The sequence below is a fragment of the Grampus griseus genome (genome assembly GCF_964374135.1).
Source record: "Grampus griseus genome assembly, chromosome: X".
NCBI classification, from domain to species: domain Eukaryota; kingdom Metazoa; phylum Chordata; class Mammalia; order Artiodactyla; family Delphinidae; genus Grampus; species Grampus griseus.
The window spans coordinates 72,785,880-72,799,203 of record NC_138999.1 but is presented as its reverse complement, the minus strand read 5'-3'; the positions used below and the strand labels follow the sequence as shown (position 1 = coordinate 72,799,203).

Sequence of the window (13,324 nt, the reverse complement as noted above, 5' to 3'; positions counted from 1 at the left end):
CAGTGGTGCTGAATTATGTTTATTTTGCATTTCTCTAATAATACTTTGGCATAGAAAGTAACTTGCCAGTGAACGCAGTTTAGATGAGGTTGACCTCATGCCTGTCTACCTCAGAGGAAACTTATCTTGCCTTAGGAACAGAAAAAAAATCTTTACCACTCTTCCAATTTCCCCAAAACACTGTTAGGCTTAGTAAAATGTAGTGGGAGATACATTTTGCTCTGTTTGAGAAAATGGACTATTTTTATTACTATATCCTTATATCTCTCAGAATCTTTTTGGGATGTCATTCCACTTTCCTCCTAAAGTCTGCCACTACCTCAGATTTTATTGGAGAATGCATATTTGCTTAAGTTCAGATTCCTCTGAAAAGGTAACTTTCAAAGCAAAACACAGTCTTTACTGTCTTTATAGGAACCACTGTCGCCATTCCTAAGAGGAGGCCATTTCTTTCCAGGAAATAATGCCATTTATGAAAAAACCATAAGAAAAGTGGAGAAGCTAAATACGGATCCGGTAAGTGAAATTTGTTTTAAGGCTTATTTTATGTGTATACTTTTGAATTATGAATATTTTAATAGAGCTAAAATGACCTTCAATTGTCAAGTGCCAGGCAAGCTCGCTATATAATGATACCTCATTATATCTACAGCCCTTTGTATCATCCTTAACACTTTCATTTCCATTTCCTCATTTGAAGTATTGTCCGCATTTTACTGAAAGGGAAACTAAAATAAAGATATGTCCAGTCACGGGGAAAATTAAGAATCTGAACTTAATATAGATATCTCAATGCTTTGTATGTTTCTTTTAAACGAGGCTCACAAAAATCATAAAACATTGCAATTTTATCTTAATTCATTTAATATGAAGTGAATTTTTAAATGAACACTATCTATGAACAGATCTGTAAAATACTGTATACTGTAAAAGGTCTAGAAAGCTAAAGCTTGAAGTCAGTTTTTGAAATTCCATTAAGCTAAATTGAGAGACCAAGTACAGAGTACAAAACTGCAGCAGGGTGATGGTAATTCCATGGCATCTAGAGCTCCTCTCTCCCCCTGCCCTTCCGTCCTTTAAGCAGAGTTGTTACTGTAACCAGAAGAGGTTTCACATTGATCTCCTCAGTGGGTACAAGCATTCGCAGCCCAGACAAATCCTGGGATTTCTCTCTTGAACTAGGACAGTGTATTAGCTTCTTAGGGCTGTGGTAACAAAGTATCACAATCTGGGTGGCTTGAAACAACAGAGATTTATTGTCTCACAGTTCTGGAGGCCAGGACTATGAAATTGCCATGTTTAAAGGGCGATGCCCCCTCTAGAGCCTCTATAGAAGGAACTCTTCCCTGCCTATCTCCTAGTTTCTGGTGGCCTCAAGTGTTCCTCAGGTTGTAGGTGCATAATTTTAATTCTCTAGTGTCACATAGCACCCTCCCTCTGTGTCTTCACCTGGTCTTCCCTCTGTGCATGTTTGTCTCTGTGTCAAATTTCCTCTTTTTATGAGGACACCAGTCATGTTTGATTAGGACCCATCCTGTTGACCTCATTTTAACTTGATTACCTCTGTAAAGACCCTGTTTCCAAATAAGTTCACATTCCGAAGTACTGGGAGTTAGGACTTCAATGAATCTTTTTCTGGGAGGCACAATTCAACCCAAAACAGGCAGTTAAATATTATCAAATGAATTTTGATCACAAAATCATTTTTCTCATATACAACTGAAACATTAAAATATACTAAATTCTCTTTTTTTCATTTTTCTTGGCATGAGAACATGTCTTATTTTTATGAGCATTTATGGGCAGTTGTTACCCAATTCATAGGAACTAATACATCATTACTCATTTGATACCCAATAAAAATGAAAAAGAGTAAACTCTCAGGATCATAAATATCCAAATCTTTAAGATTCTAGTCTGCTTGGAAAACTGTATATAGTCTGAAGGGTTTAGTAGAGTACATATTAAATACATATTTTCCAAAAGAACTGCAGAATATTTCTGGACATTATGATACCAAATAGAAAAATTTCTCAAAATATTTTAGTTCTTCAAAAGGCATTTTCCTCAAGCTACCAGATTATAACATCTGTCCTTTATCTAACTGGACAGCCAAAACAATGTCTGACACACTTTAAATAGGAAGGAATGTTTGAGACACATCATTTCATGCTGCTTCCAACTTCTTGTTTCAAAGAGAATAAACAGCTTTTCTAAATCTTGGCCCTAGAAGAAAATATTGAATATCCTATACATTATTATTGCTATGCATCTGGAACAATTAAAGAAGAATTCCTTTAATAGAACATTGCTGCTACTTACTGTTAACTAGAATATTTACTTTTACATGTCCACTTTTCTTATTAATGACTTAAATGATTTGAGAGTTTTGGAACTGCCATGGGAGGCTGCCCAAGGTAAAAGGAAACATGCATACAACTGCTTTGACCTAGCTGAGTTTCCTCAGTGACAGAAATACAGTGGGATGAGCTGGATAAAGCCAGAGTCTGGATGAACCTGTTTAATGTCATATGAGACTAATCCAAATGGGACTAGCTCTTAGGAGATGGGACCTGTCCAAAAAAAGAGGTATTTATAGTAGAAGGGTGGTAAAGTGGTGTCAGTTTCAAGATAATTATCCAATTCATATAAATTGTACTCTGTGTATATTTTTCTTGAGCAAAAAAGATAAGATATATGGTAAATCAGAAATGTTTGATCTTTTGTACATTAAAAACTCAGCTTGTGGTATACTTCAAAAGTATGAGAAATGTATGAATATCTTGCTTTGGAACAATAATTTTAGTAGTCAGGTGTGAGGAATGGAAACTGAAAACCTGCTAAGACTTTAGTGGTACCAATGAGTGGTTCAGATGACAAATAGGCTCAGGAAAACCACAAGACATCCCAGATGGAGAAACTGTCAGCATTCTATTCAACTGATGCGTTAATAAAGAAAGATGATTGAGAAATGGGTTTTGTTTTATTTATTGTCCTTTCAAGTTTTTTCCTAATCTGCTTTTTAAGGGACACATTTATTTTTTCAGGAGGAATTCTACTTCAGTAGTGTACAAGCTCCCCACTGGTGAAAGCGTTCTCTGACTATCACTCTGACTTTATCCTAATCTAGTGTATGAAGGTATTTTGTAACATAAAAGAACAGATGATACATTCACCCCCAAAATTTGTACAAAAGTTACTGATAGTACACAGTCAGGCTTCTAAACTGTAGAGCTCTTACTTAGTGCTAGCATATTTGTAAAGTAGGTCATATTTGAAAAGAGCCTAGAGAAAATAATTCTATGAACTGATTCTATGACCTTTATTATCTATATGTCTACCAAGGCAGTGTCTACTTGTAAAATGTGTTTCTTTATATATATATTTTTTTCTTTCAAAAAATTTTTGTATACATGAAAAGATATTTGTATACATGGTAAAAAATTTCAAAGCATAAAAAGTATAAAAAGGTACAAAAAGAGTGTGAAAAGAGAATTAAAATGTATATAGTGAAAAAACAGCTTCTTTATCTTGATCCTCTTGTCTCTCAGTTCTTCCTCCCAGAGGCAGTTACTCTTAAAATGTTTTTTGCTCTATTAATGCATTTAAAAGCAGCTGTATATATTTGTAAATACACATGTATGTACATTAAAAATATTATACAAAAGGAGCATATTATATTCATCCTTATGCATCTTGCTTTCTTCATTTAATATAGCTTGAAAATTGTTCCATATAAAACTTAAAATTTGAAGTGCCTTACTTTATTAATATAGGTCACCTTTCCAACAGTCAAAAGGAAATAGAGCATTGAATTTATACTTTCAAAGTTAATTGTATGTGCATGAATGTAGCATTATGATTCAAATAGAGTATGTTTTTCTTTGAAAACTGGCTTTCGGGTGCCTGCTTTCAAAGTAGGATAATAACAAAATAATATAGAAAATTCAAGCATACCTGAAATCCCCCAAACTATAACCAGATATCTATTTTTATTCTGTGCTCTACACTTACCAGAAAAAAGCCATGGTAAATAAGCAAGCAGATAGCAAAGATTTAGTTTGAAAAGAAGTTCCAAAATATTTTGAAGACAGTACAAATTCAGTTTAATGTTCTGACAGAACTCTGAGCAAGAAATCGTGAGTTCCAGTCCCAATTTTGCCATTAATTATTTGTGTCATTATAAGTAAATCATCTTACTTCTCTGGACCTCATGGTTATTTTTTTTTCACCTGCAGAATTAATGGGGTGGATGATTATTAAGTTGATGATGATGATGACAATGATAATATATGATAATAATAATAATAAATGTTAATTACCCACCTACTTTGTACTAAGCACTTAACAAACATTAGTTAATTTACTCCTCATAGCAACCCAGTGAGGTACATACTATCTCCACTTTTACACATGAGGAAACTGAAGCTTATAAAGGTTGCATATACAGTTTCTCAAGATCACAGAGTAAGTGGTAGAATCAGAGTTAAAATCCATGTTTTCTGAATCTGAAGGCTTAGTCACTGTTTTCCAATCTTTTTAAATTTATGCTTGATTTTCACAAGCATAAGAACTTCACCTGCCCCCACTGTGTTTCTAATATGCTTCCTGACATTGAAAATCACTACATTATATTATTTTCTAATTTATATCCATCAACATCTTCAGTATTATTTTGTAATTAGATCCTGAAGTGTCTGTTGAATCATCAAAGAAATATTAATATTAATATTCATTATAGTTTTAGTGTTAAGTATAACTGTAATATTAATTTAATCAGAACATGCAATTCTCTAGCCAACTTAGGTAAGTATTTGGATGTTTACAGCCACCTGATCAAATAAAAATAGAGTTCAATACAATTTTTCGCAATGGAATAATTGGAAAAAATAATATATCACTTATTAAAACTATAAATCCTAGGGCTTGAATTATCTTGTGAAAGAACACATTAAATTTTTTAAAGTGGATTCAGTTGGCTTTTCTTTTATTCGTTATTTTTATTCTGAGTGACTGTTTTTGACATGTGCATGTATTTTAGGAATGCTATCCTCAGGTTCAGTGCCATCATCACATTGTCTAACAGCCCCAGATCTTCCACTCTCTACACTATCAACAATCCCATTCTAGCCAGCAAATCCAAACCATCACAGGAAGTGATTCAATTTCTACAAACACTGGAATTGAACTGTATCATAGTGACTCAAACCATACACATGAGCAGGTAAGATTAATGAGCTGATTCCTTGTAAAACTGAAATAATCTCTTAAACACTGCTCACACCACTGTATAGGTACCCACATTATTTTTTCATCAAAATATTGAGGAGTTATACCATGAAGATTCATGTTTTATTATGGCATTTTTATATATTTATTTTTTAACATCTTTATTGGAGTATAATTTCTCTACAGTGTAGTGTTAGTTTCTGCTGTATAAAAAGTGAATCAGCTATATGCATACATATATCCCCATATCCCCTCTCTCTTGCGTCTCCCTCCCACCCCTCTAGGTGGTCACAAAGCACTGAGCTGATCTCCCTGTGCCATGCAGCTGCTTCCCACTAGCTATTTATTTTACATTTGGTAGTGCATATATGTCAGTGCTACTCTCTCACTTCGTCCCAGCTTACCCTTCCCCCTCCCCGTGTCCTCAAGTCTATTCTCTACGTCTGTGTCTTTATTCCTGTCTTGCCCCTAGGTTCATCAGAGCCACTTTTTTTTAGATTCCATATATATGTGTTAGCATACGGTATTTGTTTTTCTCTTTCTGACTTACTTCACTCTGTACGACAGACTCTAGGTCCATCCACCTCACTACAAATAACTCAATTTTGTTTCTTTTTATGGCTAATATTCCATTATATATATGTGCCACATCCTCTTTATCCATTCATCTGTTGATAGACACTTAGGTTGCTTCCATGTCCTGGCTATTGTAAATAGTGCTGCAATGAACTTGTGGTATATGACTATTTTTGAATTATGGTTTTCTCAGGGTATATGTATTATGGCATTTTTAAAACAAAATTTTCCATCTCTTCTCAGAAGACAAAATAATTCAGGTTTATTAATACATTAAATCTATGAGGGGAGTTAAGAACTGATCAATGAACACTTAATTTCTAGCTGATCCTCAGTTCTAAAATGGGTCCAACAGTTGTGCAACATTAAATATTTTCATGAAGTATGATATTTAAGTGAATAATGAATTGGAAGTGATATTGTCTAAGATGATTATAATGGTCACCATGTGACCATTATTTTTTTATGTTTTCTTTGAAAATATGGCATATTAAGTCAGAATAGGCATACATTTTATTATTTGTTACATCAACAAAATAGAAACTAAAACTTACTTGCTAAGAAGAAGTATCTTGGGATGCAATCATCAGTGACTAATTTATGTTCTGAATACTTTAGAATCTTGTAAACCTCTGTTATACATGTGTTAAAGGAAAAAAGATTGTCTTGTTTCTTGGAAAAACTAACAATTATAACTGGAACTGTGGGGAATAATCCACCCTTTGTATTTTTTCATATTTTTTTCTAATAAAGAATAGCTTGCTCAAATTGACCGCTCTCATAGGCAACTCCTACAGAAAGACAAAAGAAAAAGAATAAGAAAAAATAAAGAGGGAGCCTGCCCACATAAGGATATGATTGTTTTATATTAAATATGAATGAGATTATTTCTAAGGGCTGAAACTTGAAATATACACTTTGGCCATATTGGTAAAAAAGAAGCACAAAAAATTTAATACCCACGTTTTTCCAAACTAAAAAAGCCTTAAATTATCATGTATGGAAATACTGGTCTTTAGAATTACTCTAAAACATGGTCCAGATGGTGTTGAATTTCTTAAATTAAATGGATTAGTAATAGCCATTAGAAAGACATTTTATTAGGTTAAATAATTTGAAATTGTCATTTTTATAGGTCAAAGTTGATCAAAGAGCAACAGTTTCATACGGTTCAGTCTAATACTTAACTTCATTACGCTTCAGTTTCTTCATCATAAAATAAAGATTCATCATCCATTTCTTATTGTAAGAATAAATTATGTCATGTATGTTAAGCACTTAACCATTGTTGAGTGCTGATGGTAAGTACTTAAATGGTAATTACTAATTTTTAGTAGTAATTATTATTTGTAAGCATTAAATCTTCATGCCAGGTACTATGAAAAATACAAATGTGGGTAAGACATTGTCACATTTCTCTTAGGTGCTTATTGTCTAATAGGGGAAAGTCGCAAACACATAAAACATTATACAAAGCAAAGTGTTGTCTGTTATAAAAGAGGATCATGCAGTGTGCTTTGGGAACAGAAGAGAGAAGAAATTAATTTCAGCTGGGAGATCTAGGAAAGCTTTGTTGAGGAAGAAGAGATTGTCCTGGGTTTTGAAGAGTGAGCAGAATTTCCAAACGTGGTATTGTGGTGTGTGGCATGGACATCCTAAGAACAGGGAATCACATGAAAAAAGTCATATATTTGGGAAAGTACACTTTGGGTTTCAGGAATAGTGGTTTGGTTTGTATGGCAAGGAAGACATGAGATGAAGAGTACTAGAGTGTAGGGTTAAAATGATACCTTAAGGCCAGATCATGAGGTCCTTCCCACTGCAGGATCTTAGCTCCCCAACCAGGGATTGAACCCAGGCCCTCGTCAGTGAAAGCACAGAGTCCTGACCACTGGACCACCAGGGAATTCCCGAATGTTAAGTTTAAAATTTTGAACTTTATTTGGCAGACAATGGAGAAAGGTTGAAGGTTATTGAGTAGGAAAATATTGATAGGTATGATTTAGGAGGTTAATTCTAGAAGCTTTGCACAAGATAGATTGAAATATTGATTAGTTTTCTTCTCACAATGATCAGATGAAGAAGGTATCATTGTTGCCTTTATTGTTCAAGAGAAGGAAACTGAGGTTCAGAGAAGTTAAGTTACTTGTGAAGGCTTGCATAGCTCTAGCATGTGGTAGAGCCAGGATTCATATATAGGTAGCCTGACTCCAGAGCTTATTGAGAGTTCCCTCTGGAAGTTGAGTCAGTAATGTGGAGAGTCCTTGGTCAATAATGTAAACATGAATAGGACAGTGGATTAATAGTCTGCCACTGGGGAGATATTCATGCTATAACAGAAAGTGGACTAGCTTCAGGGTAGGAAGACCTGGGTTCCAGTTCCAGCTATGTCCCTTCTAAGCTTTGTGTTCTTAATAGATACTAAATCTCTCAGAAATATCCTCATCCATAAATTTTGGTAGTGATGTCTACCTCACAGGGTTGATGTAAAGACTAAATGAAAATATATGTTTGACATGCTTTATAAACTATAAAGCCTACAACATGAAAAAATACCACAGAGAAGAAGTTGCAGAGAGATTATTAAAAGCTAAATATTCCAGTAGTCAAAGTGTAAAACTTAAACTAGGAAAATGACAGTAGGAATGGAGTGAGGGACAATTATCAGAGATGGGAAAAATATCATAGGATTAAGAATCTTGTACAGTGACAATGGTAATGCTATGATATCCTTTCATTAGCTTAGTGCAACTAATAATATATTTGACCAGACCAGATATTGTCTGTTTAGAAAATAGGCAGAGATTGGTAACTAATATATTACTTTCTATTTTATTATTCATCTTTTAGTTTGAGATTCCGACTTAGCTTTGTTAAAGGCTGGAGGCTTTTTGTATACTTTTCTTCTGGTTTTTCAGTATTTTATATGGATAAAGTTGAAGTGCTTCTGAAAATGGAATAGTGCCCTGGGAAGCTTAGAGCTGGTAATTTCCACCTATGTGGATTACACAGGATTGGATCCATTTCTGGTCAGAGTAGGGATGGGGTAACCCGATTGTGCAGATCCCATGGACAAAGTAGGGCAGAGAATGAGTTGTCTCACCTAGGCTCCTTGGTGTTTACATGTGTCTTCCACATGAGTGGAAGAGTCTCTGAAGAGTAATAGAGCAGATGTCAGTTAGGCTTCTTTAAAACTAAAGGATGACCCATTTTCAGTTTGTGTTTAGAGTTAAATTGTAATTCAGAGGTAGTATAATAAGGTAGAAAGAACACAGACTTTCAATTCAATTATCTGGGTTTATAAAACCTGATTCTACTGAGTTGCATGATCCTAGGTAATTGACTTTAACTGGACTGAGGTAATCGACTTAACTGGACTGCACCTCAATTTCCCCATCTATAAAAGAGGGGGAGAATCACACTTAATGTGCAGTGTATCTACAATGGATTAAATGAGGTAAAATATGTAAAGTATCCAGCTTAGTGCCAAGCACATACTACGTACACAAATGAATGTTTGATTCTCTGCCTTTTCCTCCCCCAACCCCAGTCCCCAAATCTTTCAAAGCATCAAAATAAAAAATTGGTTTCCATTGTAATGATATTCTTTTTAAGATTTATTTATTATTTATTTCCTTATTTTATTTATTTTTGGCTGCATCTGGTCTTAGTTGAGGCATGTGGGATCGTTCGTTGCGGCACGAAGGCTTCTCTCTAGTTGTGGTGTGTGGGTTTTCTCTTCTCTAGTTGCGGCACACGGGCTCCAGGGTGCATGGGTACTGTAGTTTGCGGCACGCGGGCTCTCTAGTTGAAGCGCAAGAGCTCAGTTGTGGCTCGCGGGCTTTAGTTGCTCCGCATGTGGGATCTTAGTTCCCTGACCAGGGATTGAACCCGCGTCCCCTGCATTGTAAGGCGGATTTTTTTTTACCACAGCACCACCAGGGAAGTCCCTGTAATGATATTTTTAAATGAAACTAAATCACCTTTAAAGTGCTTTCCCAGAAGCAAAAGGCATTAAAATATTTTTGAAAATTAGATGTCCAAAAACCTGGCTCCAAAATATTTCTAATAAAACTAATTTATGTATGTTTTCCATGGTTCTCCTTAGAAAGATCATTATTTTGGTTTCAAATTCGAAACAGCACCAATCACATTTCTTTCCCTGAGGACATTAAGAATAACATGCTGTGATCATTTTCCTGCCATTAGCAAGGAACAGATAATGTTAGTGAACAGATATGTTAGTGACAGGGAAAAGCTCAGCTGGACTCGTTTTACAAGTTGTTATACAGGTGGTGTTTATAAGAAAGACTCAAATAATTATATATATTGCATGTACAACTCTTTTGCACTTGGCTTGAGGCTTCCAAGAAAACTTTGAGTCATGGGAAGATGTCAAGGGAAGAGTCCTGCTCACTTGGATAGTGCTATTGCCAATGGAAAATTCTCCAACTTGTGATGCCTTTCTTCTGTCATTTGAAAATTTAATTTTTGTCAACATCAAGACAGCACAGATCTTAGTGTCAGGTGCTTTCTCTGACAAGTATCCAGGAAGCTTGTTACAATGTTTATTTAACATAAGTCGTTCACTAATTATGGAAACTCTGGGCTGCTTAGCTTAATAAACTCAGCATTTCTGCCTGTTCCCTCATTCAGTCACATGTGACTCCAGTCCTTCTCCATCTTTTTTTTTTTTCCTTCGGTACGCGGGCCTCTCACTGTTGTGGCCTCTCCCATTGCACAGCACAGGCTCCGGACACGCAGGCTCAGCGGCCATGGCTCACGGGCCCAGCCGCTCAGCGGCATGTGGGATCCTCCCGGACCAGGGCACGAACCCATGTCCCCTGCATCGGCAGGTGGACTCTCAACCACTGCACCACCAGTGAAGCCCTCTTCTCCATCTTTATTGCCTTCTCCATCCCCATTATTGAAAATGAGTGTCTTTTGTGCAAAACTCTATTCCCTGCTATCCTTTCCCCAAATTTAATTGATATCTGTTTTGGACCCATTTTTTCTCCAACACCACCCTTATCTGTCTCCAGCTACCTCCTACTCTTGTGCCCTTTTGAACTCTTGTTCTGTGGCAAACAAGAATTGTTATTTATTTACTCTTTTAAAAAGTTTTTATTTTTTTAATCAAAATAATACATATAGATAGCATAAAAGGTCAAATATTATTAAATGGCATAAAACAAACAGCAAGTTCCTGTCCCAACCCTTTCCATGCACGCCTGATGCCCAGAGGAAACCATTTTCTCTTTTGTTTTGTTTTGTTTTATCACAAATAAGATCTTTTATTTGTCACCATTAAAAGTCTGATTTTTAAACAGATTCTTGGACTGGTGGCTCACATCCATTAGCTCTTTCAACTTTAGCACCTGTCTCATCCCCAGCAGCTTCTCCAGAACTACTACCTTCACCATGTAGCTCCATGAGTTTTCCCAATTCAAACTTGGGCTCTTCAGCATTTTTACTTTTCTAACAGAGACATCATGGAGTGGATAAATAGATTGGCAGGCCTTTTCTATGTCTTTTCCAGTGCTGTCTGGAATCAACTGATTGACCATCTCTTTCAAGTCATTTGTCTGCACCTCTTGGGTCATGATTTCCATCATCTTCTTGAAGATCTGGCAGACCTGCTGGTGCTGGGCATAAGAGGTCTTCTGAATCTGATTGTTGCATTTTTTAGTAAAACCCACACAGAATAGACGAAGCAAATAACCATCGGTAGTCTTGACATCAACGTGAGCTTCAGGCATGGTCTGCCATTTTTTTACCATGGAGCACATTTTGTCATGGGTAAGATCCATGCCATGGAAATTAGGCAGTTTTTGCCCTGAACATCCTCAGTAATAAGCTTGAATTTTCTGAATGCAACTTCATCATTCTGCAGATCAACAAGGCTCACTTCAAAAACACGACCCTTGAGGCCATCAGATGCGATTTGGGTTCCTTGAGTTCTTGTGATAGTGTTTTCCCAATATTTCTTATATTGAACATAGCTGGTGCTTTCACATCATACCAATCTTTCTTAGAAAATGGGTCAACGACTTTCTTCTTGGCTCCCTTTTTACCCCCTTTTGTAAGGCGCTTGTTCTTGCCGACTGCCATGGTGCTGCTCAGAGAGCCAAAAGGGCGGAAGTTAGAGGCAACAATTTTCAACTCAGCTTTTTTTCTTCTTGTCTTTACTTCCATATAGCTAAATAATATGGGTATACTTATGCTGCTATTTTTTTGATTTATCAACGTTGTATATTATCTGTTGGTAATTCTGGTACATAAGGATTTAGTTCTATTAATCACCCACCTACCTGTTTACATCCCTTTCATCATCTCAGTATAGTTAAATCCCCATATTTTGGGCTAAATCATTATTCAGTGTTTATATTATTATTGCTATGAAAGTATTATTTACTGCTGAACCAATTTGTGTACTATTTTGCTGCTTTTATTAGTATAACTATTATTTGCTGGTGTTAATAATTCCCTAAATGTTTTCATTTGTTTGGTTTTCTATGTATCTATTGCTAATTATTTTCTGAGTACAATTTTTTTTTTTTTCGGTACGCGGGCCTCTCACTGTTGTGGGCTCTCCTGTTGCACAGCACAGGCTCCGGACGCACAGGCTCAGCAGCCATGGCTCACGGACCCAGCCGCTCCGCGGCATGTGGGATCTTCCTGGACCGGGGCACGAACCTGTGTCCCCTGAATCGGCAGGCGGACTCTCAACCACTGCGCCACCAGGGAAGCCCTCTCAGTACAATTTTATACAGTCAAGTCTTCTGGTTTTTGTTGATCAACCATTTCCTCTCTTTAAAACCCTGCAATCCATATACACCTCTCCTCTTGGCTCATATTATCACTACTACTGACCTTCTAGTCACTCTCATCATCCTTCAACAGTTTCACTGGCACGCTTACAATCTTCTCCCCACTTTCCCCTGACCCCTGCCCTGGAATCATCTATGAGAACTTCTCCACTCAAATGATAGATCTTTCTCATGCTCTGTCCTCATGGTTCTTCATCACCTTTAATTTCTTCATTTCTACTACATTTTCAGCTCTCATAGACTTTGGCCACTCCTTGAACCTCCACATCACTTGAAACTGTTTCATCTGGAATTCTGAATCTCTCTTTCTCTTATCATCACTTTCTTACTTCATCTCCTACTCCCTAATTCCCATTGAGCCTTGCCCTCAACAAGCTCTCCAGCCCTCAGTTCCAAACCAGGCTGGTGTCCCCTGTCAGCTGATTCAACAATGCTCTTGCTAGAAACCCTTAAAATTGTTGCCTTCTCTGATTAGTCCTCATTTTGCTAATCTCTTACTTTGGATAGACTGCCATCCACTTTCTCTGCACCTAGATTTTGACTTCGTGTGCTAGAGAAAGTTCGCAAACTAGGCCAATTTAGTCTAGTACAGATTATCTCTGTCTTGCTGGATTCCTTCTGTTGCTAGACAGTCCTTTTAGTTAATTCTGATTGACTTGCCACCCCAGTCCTCAGTATATAGTCTTTAT

The 13,324-nt window shown here is 36.4% G+C and overlaps 1 protein-coding gene and 1 pseudogene across 2 annotated transcripts in view; one reads left to right on the top strand and one right to left on the bottom strand.

Annotated features, from left to right (window-relative positions):
• POF1B (POF1B actin binding protein) overlaps positions 1-13,324 on the top strand; it is a gene marked incomplete at both ends in the record, with an annotated part of 100,400 nt that overhangs the window by 37,976 nt on the left and 49,100 nt on the right. The window contains one exon of the mRNA XM_082646847.1: positions 415-516. Coding sequence (XP_082502973.1) covers positions 415-516 — 102 coding nt within the window. The remainder of the gene's footprint in view (positions 1-414; positions 517-13,324) is intronic.
• LOC309839191 (small ribosomal subunit protein eS1-like) lies at positions 11,118-11,924 on the bottom strand (annotated as a pseudogene). Its single transcript has one exon. The product of its transcript is annotated as a small ribosomal subunit protein eS1-like (transcript).